We start from the raw sequence: 14,942 nt of genomic DNA, 5'->3' as shown, positions 1-14,942 counted from the left end.
TAACCAGAAATGGAAGGGTAAAGGTGAGAGGGTGGCTGGAGTCAGTCGAGTAGCACGTGTCTGCCATCGATTTCACTTGTAGAGCAAAGGAATGGAGGATTGGATAGTTGGATATCATTGTTACAAACTGTTAAAATATGTTACTATGAAACTTGAAATAATTAACGTCATTTATAAATTATCAAAGAGATAAGCGAATCAAAATAATCATTAATTCGCTAATGAAATCTGGTAATTGCAGAGAATCAGATCGGCCGTGGTAAATTAATAACCGCGTTTATTAAGCGTTAATTCGGTTCATAAATTAATAGCAATGCCAATTTGTTTGTCCCTGTTCATGGAAATTATTCTCTCCGAGATGAACGATTCGCCATATAATTCTTGACGTGCATTTTCTCGTTTCTGTCCTACTTTTTTTTTTTTTTTCACTGCATCACTCCTGAAATTACTTTCCCTCCTTTAAACTCTTTCCCTCTTTTTTCAGATTGTTTTTCCCGGCTCGTACACGCGTCTTCTCTCTGTCTTCCCATCCGGCAACGGGGATCCTCTTGTTCTTGCTAGACTCCAGCTAGTGTCCTTTGGGATAGAAGAATGCAAAGAAGGAACCTATGAGCATTCTTCGCAGCAAGCTTTTTTCGCGAAAGTAATCTCGAGTTATGGAGGCTGGTGGTTTCTCTTTTTCTCTTGTCGCGTAGGAATTTCGTGATGAAGCTGCTCCCTCTCGAATCGAGTTTGCCAGGAATCGCGAGAACCTATGGTGCTCTCTTAATTTCGTTTCTCTGGTCTCGCGGTAATTCAGCCGAGCAGAATAAACCATTCGCGACAGATGAAAGTGGTGTAAATTTTCAAGTTTCAACTTTCTGTTTCAGAAATACCGATATGAAATTGATCTTGGAAGTTTGCAATTTTAAATGCTGAGGAGCTTGAGATGGAAATGAAAGGAAGGAAGGAAAGAAATTTCAGAGAAATCCAGGGCGAGATAAAGGAACCCGTTCCCGTGAAGGGGACTCGTGAAATTTTCATTTTTAACCCACCGAATAGACGTCTGTGCTTCGAGGAACGCTCGCTCCATTAAAACTTGAAACGCCATAATTCGCGTTAGCACGCGTCTGCGGTTTCGCTCGTAAACAAGAAACACATGGAGCCGGCGTTAAAAAACTGCAACGGGTGCATCGTTTCCACGCCGCGCGAGCAATTTCAATTTGTGAAATAAAAAGAAGAATCGCAAGAAACACGGAAGTTTCCTATCGACCGTTCGAGCGTGCAGATTTGATTAATTCAATTACTTAATTGGACGACGAAGATTTTCGATCCTGAAAGCTTGATGAATTATTCAGAACGGCCCGTCTGTGAAAGTAATATTGAAATCATGGAATATGGTAGACTGAATAATTGACGAGTAGCGGAACGATCTTGGAACGATTCGATCTTCTATAGCTGCGAATCGATTACGTCTCTGCACTTGTGGTTATGCAAGTCTCATCGATTTTATTGAGAAATTTATGTCTTAAATTAGAGAATTTTAAGGTACCATTCTAAGTACAGTGGTACCTTGGTATACGTCTGCTTTGGAATACGTCCTATTTGGACGTGACAAATTTTGCTCGACATAAATTTTTTGTGTGAATTTGCATCATTTTTAAATAATTATCTCAAGTAAGTAAGGTCGTATACCTAGGTACCACTGTAATTTCTACAGTAATTTCTACTCTCCTTATATTACTAATTCCAAAAATTTTCCACTCCCCTAACTGGTAATATAACTAGTTATTAGTGTAATAGAAAAAGTTCTTAATAAATAATACATTTTCTTTTACCAGGATAAAATACATCTGGATAAATATGGAAATAAATGAATATAAAATGAGAGACTCGCCCATGTATAAGGTACAACGTTAGCAGACTTCAACACAATGTTCTATTATTAAATTATTACGAAAAGATGGATCGATCAGCTGTCAGGATTCTCGTTGTCCTCCTTGTCCTCCTTGTCCTCGTTCTCGGAGCTTTCCTCGTCGTCTTCAAGGATGGTCTCGCGACGTCGAGGTTGGAAAGTGAGGTCGAAGTCGTCAGGAAATTGAGAACGATAGGCGACGAAGTCTTCCGCCTTGCAATACTTGGTGAAGAAGGTAAGATACTGAACTTCTTCTTCGGTAGGCTCCAGTCGACGTGAAGTTTCTTTAATCCTTTGACTGGTCGGTATCGAACGCCACATTAAAGGTCGTCTTTTTATCGGAGGAGGTTCCATTGCACGCTTCAAAGAGGCTAACAATCTGTGCATAAGCTCGAACTGTGAAACAGAAAAACACGGTGAGCATTATTTGGTAAAGTAAAATTCTGTGAAACTTTGAATAGTAATTTCTGTCTCTCGCCTTTCTAGCAGCGCTCTCAGTTTCCTTCAGTGCCTTGAGCTCTTGCTTGAAGCCTTCCTTCTCATAAGTCTGTACCACTTCCGGCGGCAGAGAGTCCAGCGTCAGATTTAGCTCCTCGTGGGTCTTCTCGATCCACTTCATCATCGCGAAAGTGTCCAAATCAGCGTCATTCGGGCCGACACAAGACTCGTAAGCATCCTCGATGAACACTTGAAGACGGAGCACCTCCTCGGAACAAACAGCCTCGCGAAACATGTTCTCCAATAGCTTGTTCGCGTACTGCTCCAAATCCACCGCCCTCGTCTCCAGCTTATCAATGGAATCCTTCAACGAACATGAGCTTTCTTCATTTGCTTTCGTTCTTTACTTATTCTTTTATCCTTCTTTTGATTAACACAAAAAGAGAATCAATATTCTTCTTCTGTTTCTATATTTTAATCATTTTTACTGATAAGAGTACTTGCTTTCAGCTCGTCGATGGCGTTGGTCAGCTCCTCGACTTCTGACTTGATCTTAGCTTCCGCAGTGTGGATTGTCAATATCATCTCCGTCAGTGGTTCTGCCAGAGATTCCAGATGAATCAACGCGTTCAAATTTTGCATCTCTATTGATCTAAATACCCGGATCAGGTCCTGTGGATCCTCGAAGTACAGCTCGGCTGGACCTGCGTATCTAATATCCTCCTCGAACAAATCTGAAAATCAATGATTCCCTTTGAAAGGCTTAAAGTAAGTTAACAATTGTATATTGACTTGATTTTATACGGAGATACGCTCTAGAAAATCTCGCAGCTGTAAGTATTCTTCCCTCTCGCAGACATTCGAGCCTTCTGTTCGATTCTAACCACTCCTCATTCACACCTAAAATCCTCCAACTACTCTACAAACTTCTGCTCATTTCTATTCACACTTTATAGATCAGGAATGGGCAGAGAGGAGTCTCACAAAGATTGCTCTGTTGCCCTAAATTTCCTCTCTGAGAATATCATTCTTTTCTAACAATATATAGGGTAAGATAAAAAATTAATTGCCTGAACGATATAATAATATAGTAATACAAAATTTGTCTTTCAAGATTTCAAGGAAGAAGGGAGATACATTACTTATCAAGACGTCGATGGATGGAACTTTCTCCAGCATTCGATAACGACCGAATATAACGTCAGTATGAACTGTATCAATGGTCTCTGCGGATTCTGTACGATAGATCCAATCGTGCTCCGTGCGCCAAGAGTCTGGTGACACTTGGTACAAAAATCTTTGGCACATCTTCACCATTCTCCAGTTCTCCTCCCAGTAATACACGTCAAGTCTAACCTGACCGAATTCCTTGGAGAGCTGATTTCTTCTCAGAGTGATCTCTTTTGTCTTTTTGCTCTCATTTTCGGCCTCCTCGAGGATCTTCATGCTTTGCTCGTGATCCTTCGACAGGAAGTCCTCGAAGGCGCTGACGTATTGACGATAACGTTTCTGATAGGGAAATTTCATTAATATAGTTAGTGGAGAGGTTGTTAAATGTTGGTACCGAGCCAAAGGAAATAGGATAAGACCTTGATTTTGTTTAATATTCTCTGTTCCTCGACGAACTGCTGGTCGATGAGGATGCAATCATCCATTTCCTGTCCCGCTAATAGTCGAGCCTTGAAAATGTTGCGGATATCGTTCACGTATTCGTTCACTGAGAACTTTTCTTTCACAACTCTGCCAGCCAATTCTTTAAAGAATTCTGGATCCACGTCAGTGATGGCTATTCCTTCGTGTAAATCTTTATGCTTCTTCGCCTCAAAAGCTTCAATATCCACGTCGACCTTAGTGAAAATCATACAGCTATTTAGTGTGTAAATTCTTGTTGGCTTTTGAACAACGATAGATTCAGACTGCTCACACGAAGTGTTCGCAAAAGTTCATGTCCTTCTTTATCTTGATAAACTCCACTCCTTCGTGCCAAATTCGCGGAACGTTTCTGCGCTTTCCAATATTGAAAATATGAGAACATGAGAGAGCAAGGGGGATAACCGAACGGCGATCGCTCCTCGAAAACGTTTCTCGCTTTTCCCAGATGTTCATGTCCCTTTGTAAAGTAGTACTGTGTTCTACATAGCAAAATTATCTATATTATAACTTTAGTAATTTATCATTTCTGCTTAGTACGTAAAAATTTAAATTTTATAATTGGTCATAGTTTCTAATCATAGATTTTTAATTATTTTTTTCAAAATACACGTATGAATCGAATCTACTTGAAGAATTCTCTTTACTGGAAAGGCTTCTTCATCTTCTTCCGGATCTGATGAGGCTGGCATAATCTCGTGGTATCGGTCATTCTCGCTTAATTCAGCTTGTACTTTATTCAAGCCAGTCTTTTCACTTTGTCGGTCGTTCACATGCGACGTTCTAAAAAAAGCTCGTCTCCACGTCCAATGTATAAGGGAGACTTTTCTTTTAAAGTTACTGTCTGAGAAAAAGTAGTAGCCTGTTGAGATGTGTTTCAACCAAGTAACTGTTGCAGTTAATTAATAATTAGATATGTTGTTGCGATAGAATAGAAGAGAATTGTAAATGTAAAGTATATTGTTTGAAACACGTTTCTTTACATTAACAGATGTAAAATTGTACTATATGTAAAATACTTCTGATAGGCAAAATCGAGCAAAGTACATGTTAGAAACATGCTACTTACTTTCTGTAATGGAAATTCGATCTTCTCTTCTAATGCATTCGTTGAATTGCTTGAACCCTGTGAATAAAAAGAGGAAAATGAATAGAGTTCGATAATCTGATAGGCCGTCTTAGTAGCTGTCAGTATTGACAGCACGTTGACGTTATTTGGATCAGTGGTTGTCAAGCGGAATTGTTTGGCATGCGCGGTTTATTCCGAAGAGTTCAGTACCGATTATTTTCTGAAAAGAACCAATTTTCATTCCCTCTGATTCTATTTTCTTTTCAAATCAGCACAAAACTGAAAAATTATTAAAATAATTGTTTGACAAACTTGTATTTTAAAAAGACCGCGATAAATTGAATTTTTTAAAATTCGATCCCAGCGCCATCTATACAAAAACGGCTGAAACTACTCGACCAACAGAAGCTACTTACCGACTTACAGTAGTTTCCGCTGTTCTCCGATAGTTGGCGCTAGTGTTCCCTTGTTTCGGAAAATCGATCGATAACTTGTCGAGTAGTTTCAGCCGTTTCTGTATAGATGGCGCTAGGATCGAATTTAAAAAAATTTAATTTACGACCGCCGTTTTGAAAGTCGATAAAAAGCATTCTTTTTCAAATCAAATCGTTTCAATCGATATTTCTTTGTTCTCTATTTTTTTTTTAGAAATCAATCAAAAGCAGCACAAGATTGAACAATTTATCATTATAATTGTTTGACAAACTTATATTCACCTCGTGCACCTTGGTAAATAAGTCATTTCAAAAAAGCAACTGACAATGAGTTATTATTTAATTCACCCAATTTCATTTCTGAGTTATTTATTTAATGCCCGTAATTTATTTTCTCAGTTATTTATTTAATTGACTTAAATTCTTCTATTATTTTAGTTCTTCAATGTATCAATCCCTGCATCCCTTACATTTCTGCACTCCTTACATCCCTGCATCCCTTACACACCGCCCATCCCTTACATCTCTTGTTTTCCTTACGTCCCAGCATTCTTTACATTCCTGCATCTGTTACATACTTGCATCTCTCATCCCTGAATCTCTCTCTAAACAATCTCTCATTATGAAATTTGAGAAAAAGAGCTTCTATAGCCAATCATAAATAAATACGTAAAGTACAAACCTTGTTATTGGTAGACATTGTTTGCATCAATACATAATCGATTCCGATTCCAGGATCTGAAACCACGTGCGCTCTGTCAATCAGAAATCTTTTCCCAGACGAGAACAACATTACGAAATCTCTTCCAATTTCGTTAATACTGCCAAATTCTAAAGTTAAATGTTTTATTTCCGAGATGATTTTAGTTCCTGGTGGTAGAAACTGAAACAAAAGGAAAGGAACCCTAAGCACCCTTCCAAGAGTCATTCCTGAGAACGTTCTACCGTTAGTGGTGGGGACACAGAGGGGCTGCCTCGTACCGGCAGCGCCTGCAGTGACCGGCTGGTGTCTGTAAGCACCCGGGTATCGAAAAACGTGGACACGAGAAGTCGTAAGATCCGAAACGGTGCTTTCCCTTGAAAAGATCGACTTCGAGAGGATTTGCGGGCTACCCCTATATCGTGGGTATAAAGAAATAACGTCTGTCTCGTCGGTCAGTCGCGCGCGCCTCTATCTCTGTTCGTCTATCTCTCCTCTTCCATTTGTCCGTCTCTTTCCACCCATCGGGGATAGATCGGTGCGGAGTGACAGCGATCGACCGGCTACGACACTGTACGGGCAACCCTTGCGCTCTTTTTTTCCAAGGCTCACGCGGTTTTCCATGTCAACGACACGCGCGCTCCTGCCAAGGCCAGCGTGCTACGCCCCGCACAGAGCAGCCTCCGTCATCGTCGTCGTCGCTGCTGCCGCCGTCGTCGTCGTCAAGCGACTGATCCACGTAATCGTGCCCGTCGTCGACGGCCCGTCGTTGTCTGCGTCGCGTCGGTGGTCAGATTTCTGTTCGTCGTGGTCATCGTTTTGGTGGTTAGCTTCGAGGAAGGCCGGCGAGCATCAAAGTTCGTCCACGGCTTTTGCCAGGCTGAGGAGAAGGAGACACGGCAGCGTCGGTCGTGCCAGCCTGAGATGAGCGACCATGGCTGCATACACTTGAATAATTTCAAAGCAGCCAAGGGTATCCAGCCGTACAAAGTGATACACTCCTATTTCGTGACCAGCACGTCGACCGAGGCACGCGTAAGAAAGGTGCGACTATCTTTTTCTTGCGTGATCCATGGCCAAGGTTCTGTCTTTGTCTCTTTCTCTCACTTTCGCCTTTACTCGGATGTTTTTACCGTTTCATCGTTTATTATTTTTCATTTCGCACTCTGCTAGCCTTACTACGTATCGTATTCGTTAGACGTACGATAAAATGATCAATTAAAAGAAAAAAAAGAGTGAGAAATTGTTGCGGTATCGAAGACCTTAGCAGTATAGGAAGTTGCAAGATCATTCTCTTTCTTTGTCATTTCTAGTGTCACTCGCAATCTTGAGTCGCAGGGTATGCAAATGTTAGAATGACAACCCGATCTTCAAACACGCACGTATTGTTTACAGGACTTTAAAAACAGGAATGTGTTATCTCTTTTCTCGTGGTCCATTCGTGTTTGTAGGTTTAAGAGATCCATCGATGCTTCTCATCGTTTACTGCGACGTTTAGCTGAGAAATTTATTTTTCTGTTCAAATATAACGGTTAACTTCAACAATCTTTGGCTACGTTATTTGGGAACATTAAACACTTTGATGTATACTTAGCAAAACATTTTGGAAAATTCGTAAAAGCAAAATTTACTCGAAATTCCTTCTTCATTCTTTTCTCCTAATATTTTTCTTTTTTAACCGACTTCGAAAAAGGAGGAGGTTGCTCAATTCGATCAGTATATATTTTTTTTTTCTTCGTTATTCCTTACGAGATGTTTCGATTCGAAAACAACAGTCGTTTCAAAATGATTTCTTGAATAAAGATAAATACAAAATAAATGTATCAATTAGTCGCGATAATTGAGAGATACAATAAAAGAAAAATGTCGATTTTGATGCAATTTATTTGTTAGCTCCGAATTGGTACTTCCCTGGATGGATTTAAAAATGGCCGCTTTGTACGATTACTCTGCCGGTACACAGTTTTGCCAGATTTGTTGCTCCTGTAAAGTAACGGTATTGCAGATTTATGATTCTGCTGGTACCGTTCGTCTGATGAATATTTGCAGCACTCTACAATACAATGCAATTGTATTTCATTAAACATACCCTTGCATGAAAAAATACTCCATAAATATTCCAAAATTTTTTCTGAAATAATGCTTTCATCTGATCTGTATGATACTTGACTTCATAATACAACAATATTTGTTTCATACAATACAAGAAATGAATAACTTGTGTACTTTTTAGGCTGTCAGCTGTTTGTGTCATACTTGTAAAACATACAAAGATCGTCTTCACTCTTGTCTTCACTGTATATTCTTTGGCTGCTATGTAAAGGGTCATATACAAGAACATGCGAAGACAAAAAAGCATTTTTTAGGTAATTATGTGTAGAAACTGACATTGCCTGTTTAAACAGTTTATTTCTTATAAATTATACGATTGATTGTTACAGCTGTTGACCTGTCTTATGGAAATATTTTGTGCTTCCAATGTGGTGATTACGTATACGATAGAGAATTATTGGCAGTTGCCAAATCACAGTGGAGCGAATCTGCAAAATCATTGAGCTTTGGAGAATTTTATCGAGCATGGGAGCCCACACAAATAGAGGCAGATTTGTTGAGGAAGCATCCGCGCAGAAGACGCGTTATAGAAAATTCTACCATAGGTAAGAATCATATGAGTTCATTCGAGCCAAGTAAACGTTAAATGTATACTAATTGTCGTATAATGTTTTGTAGGTTTAAGAGGACTCATAAATCTTGGAAGTACATGTTTCATGAACTGCATTGTCCAGGCACTGATCCACACACCGTTGTTAAGAGATTATTTCCTTGCTGACCGTCATCACTGCCCACAACCGACTCGATGCCTGGTCTGTGAAGTGTCCCACCTTTTTCAGGAATTTTACTCCGGTAGCAAAGCACCGTTGACGCTACACAAGCTTCTTCATTTGATCTGGACGCACGCGAGACATTTAGCAGGTTACGAACAGCAGGATGCTCATGAATTCTTTATAGCTACACTTGACGTTTTGCATAGACACTGCGAGGCAGCGCCGATTTTAGTAAAAGATAATCCACATCATTGTAATTGTATCATCGATCAGATCTTTACCGGTGGTCTACAAAGCGACGTGGTTTGTCAGGCGTGCAAGTACGACACAAATGCACAATACACTGTATCGTAACCGAAAAGTATCTATATTAATATAATTATTTTTTTAGCGGAGTGTCCACGACGATAGATCCGTTCTGGGATATATCCTTGGATCTTGGCCCAGCAGCTAGTGCGTCTGGTTCCGATAGCTCTGGTCCTCCTACCTCATTATTAGATTGTTTGGAAAGGTTCACGCGCGCCGAGCATTTGGGATCTAGCGCGAAAATAAAGTGTAGCAATTGTCAGACCTACCAAGAGAGTACCAAACAATTGACGATGAAGCAGCTACCAATTGTGGCCAGTTTTCATTTAAAACGATTCGAACACTCTAGCATTCAGGACAAGAAGATCTCTACGTTCATCTCGTTTCCAGAACAATTAGACATGACACCTTTTATGTCACATAGGCGAAACGGTAACAACAATAGCGCAATGATGGACGGGCTGTCAAAGAATGGAGAAGAAATGGCATTCAGCGATAATAGGTATTCCCTGTTTGCGGTGATAAATCATGAAGGTTCTTTGGAGACTGGACACTACACTGCCTTCATACGGCAGCAAAGAGATCAGTGGTTTAAATGTGACGACCATTTGATCACGAGAGCAAGATTAAAAGATGTCTTGACTAGCGAAGGGTGAGTTCGCGGCACTTGCCACAGTGCAGTTAGTACCATTACGAAGGAACCAGTGAAAAAACGTTTCCTTTTCAGGTATCTTCTTTTTTATCATAAACAAATTTTGGAGTACGGTCGAAATACCAAGGTGTAAACTTTAGATTGTATAATTAATTTATTTATCACGACGTATCATGGGCGGTAGACTTAAGTTTTCTTTAGTATCTTTAAGAAAAAAAAAAAAAGAAAGAAAAAGTAAGGAAAATCATGTAATACGCAAATTCATTTATCGGTTGGACGTATATGATCTATGCGACAGGAAAGAAAACAAAGAAACAAAGGCCTCAAAAAAAAAAAGAAAAAAAAGATTTGAAATTCCTATTTGTAACGATAATCGTTAAAAAGTGGCACGGATGGAGTTACTTTTGAAAATTAGAAGAGAGAATTTAACGAACAACTATACTATTACGCTTTGATCGTGCGATCAAAAAGAGAGAAACTAGAAATTAATAATTGTTAAAAAAATAGTCAAGATCGACCGGATGTCGCTCTGTTAGCATAGCTGTTTGTCGTGTTGTTACGAAACTTTTAATTGTCAACCTTCGAAAATAAAATAACGATCGCGTTCGTTGCTCTATTTCAGTTCTCTTTTCCACTGTTCTGTTTTTTTTTTTTTTTGTTTTTTTTTCTACGTTCGATGAAATCTAGGCTGGCGTACACGGCGATCGATTTCCCCTGTTCGTGTCCTAAAGTAACATAAGCGTAGTTTTAAGATTAGCTCAATTTTTTTAAAATGACCGATCGCATTTTTGTATATCGCTGACTGTTGTTATATTCCTGCCCTGACACTTGTATACATGAGACACCAAGAGTGGTTCACGCGACTAATATCTTTCATTAATTATATATCAAAATTATGTTCCAGTTAATAAGCTTTCTCTTATGTAAAGATTAAAGTAAGAAGAAATATTAATTTACTTTCAAGGTCATCGTGTCAGCCATTCTTTGGTGAATCAGTCTTGTACAAACGAGATAACATATAGCAAAAAAGAAAAAGAATGAGGATAATATTATCCAAACAAGGCGAATTATTTCGCGTGACTGTGAATAATAAAAATCACTGTTTAACATATTTTCTTTTCTAATTGATCGTTTTACCTTGCTGTACAAACGCAATGATATAGATTGTAAAAGATGTGAAAAGCAACCGAAAAAAGAAACGTATATTCCTCTGATATAAGATCCGATAATTCTACGTTCACTTTCCGTAAAATAAATCGTACGAAAAGTGCCAAGTATTCATTGCATTCATAGTTTTCAATTCTGTGCCTATCGTTATCGTAAGTTATTATTTTCTATACTATGTGCGTTGAAACCTTGCGTAATGTTTCCATGAAACACTAGACTCGTGTACTAATCTTACGGATAATTAAATGACACCTGAAAGAAGATTATAACATACATCTAATCGGTGTACCATTCGAATGATTCGTTTGGTATGTTATGCGTACACGACGAAAATGTACAATACATTGTCGAAATATTAAGACTATTAAGAGAGACTTGTGTGTGTAATTATATTCGCAAAACAAGGGAAGATAATCTTGTTTAACGACGTACAAAATAATGTACGAAAAAAGATATGAGAAAAATAAAATAACTTTGTCGTCCGACGTATTCATCAATCGTACGCATTACAACAACCGACTGCACCTGTAATACCTACACATTTGGACACGACCAATAATACCTATACATTTGGAAGTTCATATTACGCGTGCAGTTGTAATGTTTTATATAAGGCTGAACGTATACAGAAATAAAGTTATATTTCGTCGATGAACGGTTTTTAATTTAACCTACTTCTTTTATGTTTTGCGTACACAGCTATGCAGCTATTTCATTATCAGCATTTATATCGATAACTCCTTATCTTATACAATGCAAACTTAAGAATGGATGCGTACAGGATAAGGATATTTCGAAGTTCGTTTTTAGAAATATATTTTACCGTATGTCTTTCATAAAATTGTATAAGACTCGAGAAGAATATTTTACTTAAGCGTTCAAATTTGAATCATGGTCCGCGCGTTTTAATCAAAATATGGCATAAAATTGTAGGTTGATGAATGAATATAAATGTAAAATAATGGAGAACAAAAAAATAAATGCCGTTATCTGTATAACAGAAAATATTAATAGTATTCTGATATATTATGCTCTTTAATTAACGTTGTAGTAATGGAGGAAAGATGGACGCCTTGACGTTTGGCTCGCACAGGTAAACGGCCGATGGGTTGACATAAATTTCTAAATATTTTACGATTGAGTAACTGTCGTGTCATAGAGTAATGTTCTTTTTTTTGTAGGCTAGTTCACTTAGATCTCAAGGGTGCTCCACCACGAGTCTGTTATTTCGAAAAGGTTTGTTATCCGAATAAACAACCGCATTGTTTACACACCATATCTCTTATCTGACAGCAGTGCCGTCGAATCATAATTACCATGACGCTTCTCAAATGTCATTAACATGTGGTTTTTTTATTTGATCGATGTCCTTTCAGTTACAAAAGCTATCTTCAATTTCTGACGTATAGAACGAACTTGTGTGCGTAATACGGCATGATGTTCATATATACGTAAATTATACATATATATAGCTATAACTGTACATGATATTTCTTAAAGATGATTTAATGTATATGTGTTATCTATTTTTGTAATGTTAAATAATCTTTAACAATATGCAATTGTCATTTTAGTTGTTTCCACTTTTGAGGACATGGGGTGCCACCGGGCTTCTCCTAGAATGGGAAGATACATTCCCATACAATCGAGAACTATCTCAGATAGGGAGCAATGGATTAAACAGTTTAACTATTGGATATACAGCTCAAGAGGCTAAGCACATTTTACAGATTGCAGGAGACTGTGGCTTAGCAGTTGTTCCTTTAGTGCAAACCTTTGGCCACATGGAGGTAAGAGAGAATCATTCAGGAGTTACACGTTATTATAATTTTGACTAATGAGTAAATATTTTCAGTTTGTTTTGAAACACGATGAATGGAGATCCTTGAGAGAGGTAGAAAATTTTCCAAGCTCAATTTGCCCATCTAATCCAAGGACATTACCTTTGGTAAAGTCTTTGATTCGACAAATAGTTAGTTTTCACCCAGACATACAATATCTGCACATAGGTGCAGATGAAGTCTGGCATTTAGGCCTTTGCTCAATTTGTACAAAACGCGCTGCCTCTAACAAATATGGAAAACCATCTTTGTTCCTGGAACATGTTTTGGCCATTGCACAATATGTACAAGAAACATATCCCTACTTAAAGATCGTCATATGGGATGATATGTTAAGATCTATAGATTTACAGGTTTTGAATGGTACCTTGATAACTTATTTTTGTTACTCTGTATCACATAGAATTTCATAAAAATATTTTGTCTAATTTTCAGATCATTACATCGGAAAATATGTAGAGCCTATGATTTGGCATTACAATCCTAGAGATAATTTTGCTCTCCCTCCCGGTAAAATTTACATTTTTTATTGTTTTAAATACTGATATTTAATTGTTGTAATACATGATATTAAAATTATTTTTCAGGATTATGGGACAAATATGCTGCAGTATTTCCCCATATTTGGGCAGCTACTGCATTTAAAGGCGCTACTGGATCCTCTCAACATGTACCAGTTACAAGGCACCATATAAGTAATCATGAAAAGTGGCTAGAGGAATTGGGTGTACACGTGAACAAAGTTCATGAATTTCGGGGAACAGCTTTTACCGGATGGTCCCGGTAATTTATTCGAAGTTTGTGTTGAACAAGAAATAGTTCTAATAATTCTGTATTTTAGGTATGACCATTATGCAACATTGTGTGAATTATTACCGACAGCAATACCATCATTAGCGTTATGCTTGAAAGTTTGGCTTCATGGGTATTCTGAACAAATTCACAATCAAGTGGCTAAGAGTTTAGGATACATTGATCATCCTTTGCATATAACACCACAACCAAGACCCGCGCCAATACCCAGTAACTTACTGTTTCCTGGATGGCAGGTTGCAGTAGGCATAGAATGGTTTTTAAATTTTAGAGTTAAATATCATAATATCACTACTAGTGAACAGTAAGTATAATTTAAATTAATCTTGGAAAAGAAGTTTCGATTCTTATCTTTTTCTGTCATAATAATATTACAGAATATCTACATGGATGAATCCTTGGCAAGTTGCAAATAATTACACGAATCCTATGCAGTTAGAAAACTTAGTACCTGCTTTTACAGAGTAAGCTGATTTATTTCTATAGCAATCTGCACCAGAAGATTTCATAATGATGGACATGATTTTTTCAGATTGCTATTAGAATTATCTTCTTTAGAAGGATACCTAAGATTTCAAATGGAAAGTATTTTCTTTTCGTCAACGATCGATGAATGGATAGGTACAAATATTCAGCCCATGAAAGGAAAACTCGTAGAGTTAAAGCAAACTACGGAAAATCAAATCAAATTAAATAGTCGAATTTAATGCTTTCGTAAAAATGTTGCAGAATTTACTGCTTTAGATCTCAATGACCAACTTCCGATACAGGCGGCGATACGCTGATGAACAAAGTACGAAAAGATTTAGTAAATTGTACAATTTTATTTTATAAATAGCGTAGGAGAGTAAAAATAGATTTGAAAAAGTGATACTGTGCTGTATGCATGGAATATAATTTTATAAAAGATGGAACGATTATTTTAATACATGGCTTAGGAGTGAACAAGCTCGTGACAATGATTTTGTCACGGAGTTTTGTCATTTTATGAGCTGTACTGTGATATTTGGCTATGAAAGGATTCTTGTAACGTAATCAAGCTCGATAGACATTTCTTGGCTATTGTGCTTAATGGCATATGCTTCTAACTATCTGCGTTTACTATAGCCATAGCATGTGAAAATACTGGTTGTACTTCTTTTAGAAATCTCTG

The 14,942-nt window shown here is 37.8% G+C and overlaps 3 protein-coding genes across 3 annotated transcripts; 2 read left to right on the top strand and 1 right to left on the bottom strand.

Moving 5' to 3' along the window:
- Positions 1 to 1,843: 1,843 nt before the first annotated feature.
- LOC117604486 (cilia- and flagella-associated protein 100) lies at positions 1,844 to 6,567 on the bottom strand. Its single transcript, XM_034324585.2, has 10 exons — positions 6,431 to 6,567; positions 6,168 to 6,368; positions 5,052 to 5,108; positions 4,630 to 4,826; positions 4,257 to 4,464; positions 3,922 to 4,179; positions 3,475 to 3,841; positions 2,837 to 3,066; positions 2,373 to 2,696; positions 1,844 to 2,290 (listed from the first exon to the last, which is right to left on the bottom strand). Exons 4-10 carry the CDS (start codon positions 4,692 to 4,694, stop codon positions 1,952 to 1,954), a joined length of 1,791 nt encoding a protein of 596 aa, XP_034180476.2. The 5' UTR covers positions 4,695 to 4,826; positions 5,052 to 5,108; positions 6,168 to 6,368; positions 6,431 to 6,567; the 3' UTR covers positions 1,844 to 1,951.
- Positions 6,466 to 10,212, top strand: not (ubiquitin carboxyl-terminal hydrolase nonstop). Its single transcript, XM_034324588.2, has 7 exons — positions 6,466 to 6,607; positions 6,792 to 7,229; positions 8,419 to 8,551; positions 8,627 to 8,842; positions 8,916 to 9,330; positions 9,402 to 9,968; positions 10,044 to 10,212. Exons 2-7 carry the CDS (start codon positions 7,110 to 7,112, stop codon positions 10,099 to 10,101), a joined length of 1,509 nt encoding a protein of 502 aa, XP_034180479.1. The 5' UTR covers positions 6,466 to 6,607; positions 6,792 to 7,109; the 3' UTR covers positions 10,102 to 10,212.
- Positions 10,213 to 10,357: 145 nt separating this feature from the next.
- Positions 10,358 to 14,496, top strand: LOC117604490 (hexosaminidase D). The gene is made up of 9 exons (XM_034324593.2): positions 10,358 to 12,228; positions 12,317 to 12,371; positions 12,710 to 12,925; positions 12,991 to 13,339; positions 13,412 to 13,486; positions 13,564 to 13,759; positions 13,818 to 14,093; positions 14,167 to 14,253; positions 14,322 to 14,496. The coding sequence occupies exons 1-9, from the start codon at positions 12,200 to 12,202 to the stop codon at positions 14,494 to 14,496; spliced, it is 1,458 nt and encodes a 485-aa protein (XP_034180484.2). The 5' UTR covers positions 10,358 to 12,199.
- The last annotated feature ends 446 nt before the right edge of the window (positions 14,497 to 14,942 follow it).

This window comes from Osmia lignaria, chromosome 7 (assembly GCF_051020975.1).
Source record: "Osmia lignaria lignaria isolate PbOS001 chromosome 7, iyOsmLign1, whole genome shotgun sequence".
Taxonomy (NCBI): Eukaryota; Metazoa; Arthropoda; class Insecta; order Hymenoptera; family Megachilidae; genus Osmia; species Osmia lignaria.
The sequence above is the reverse complement of the archived record's forward strand: the minus strand, read 5'-3'. Positions and strand labels throughout refer to the sequence as shown.

What these genes read in the sequence shown, in the direction of transcription:
- LOC117604490 (XM_034324593.2), top strand. Translation starts at nt 12,200, where the DNA reads ATGGACGCCTTGACGTTTGGCTCGCACAG. An exon ending in GAGTCTGTTATTTCGAAAAG is followed by an intron (nt 12,372 to 12,709) that starts GTTTGTTATCCG and finishes TTGTCATTTTAG; the next exon opens with TTGTTTCCACTTTTGAGGAC. An exon ending in AATATCACTACTAGTGAACA is followed by an intron (nt 14,094 to 14,166) that starts GTAAGTATAATT and finishes ATAATATTACAG; the next exon opens with AATATCTACATGGATGAATC.
- not (XM_034324588.2), top strand. Translation starts at nt 7,110, where the DNA reads ATGAGCGACCATGGCTGCATACACTTGAATAATTTCAAAGCAGCCAAG. An exon ending in CCGAGGCACGCGTAAGAAAG is followed by an intron (nt 7,230 to 8,418) that starts GTGCGACTATCT and finishes TGTACTTTTTAG; the next exon opens with GCTGTCAGCTGTTTGTGTCA. An exon ending in GACAAAAAAGCATTTTTTAG is followed by an intron (nt 8,552 to 8,626) that starts GTAATTATGTGT and finishes TGATTGTTACAG; the next exon opens with CTGTTGACCTGTCTTATGGA.
- LOC117604486 (XM_034324585.2), bottom strand. Translation starts at nt 4,694, where the DNA reads ATGACCGATACCACGAGATTATGCCAGCCTCATCAGATCCGGAAGAAG. An exon ending in AACTTTTGCGAACACTTCGT is followed by an intron (nt 4,180 to 4,256) that starts GTGAGCAGTCTG and finishes ATTTTCACTAAG; the next exon opens with GTCGACGTGGATATTGAAGC. An exon ending in ATCCATCGACGTCTTGATAA is followed by an intron (nt 3,067 to 3,474) that starts GTAATGTATCTC and finishes ATTGATTTTCAG; the next exon opens with ATTTGTTCGAGGAGGATATT.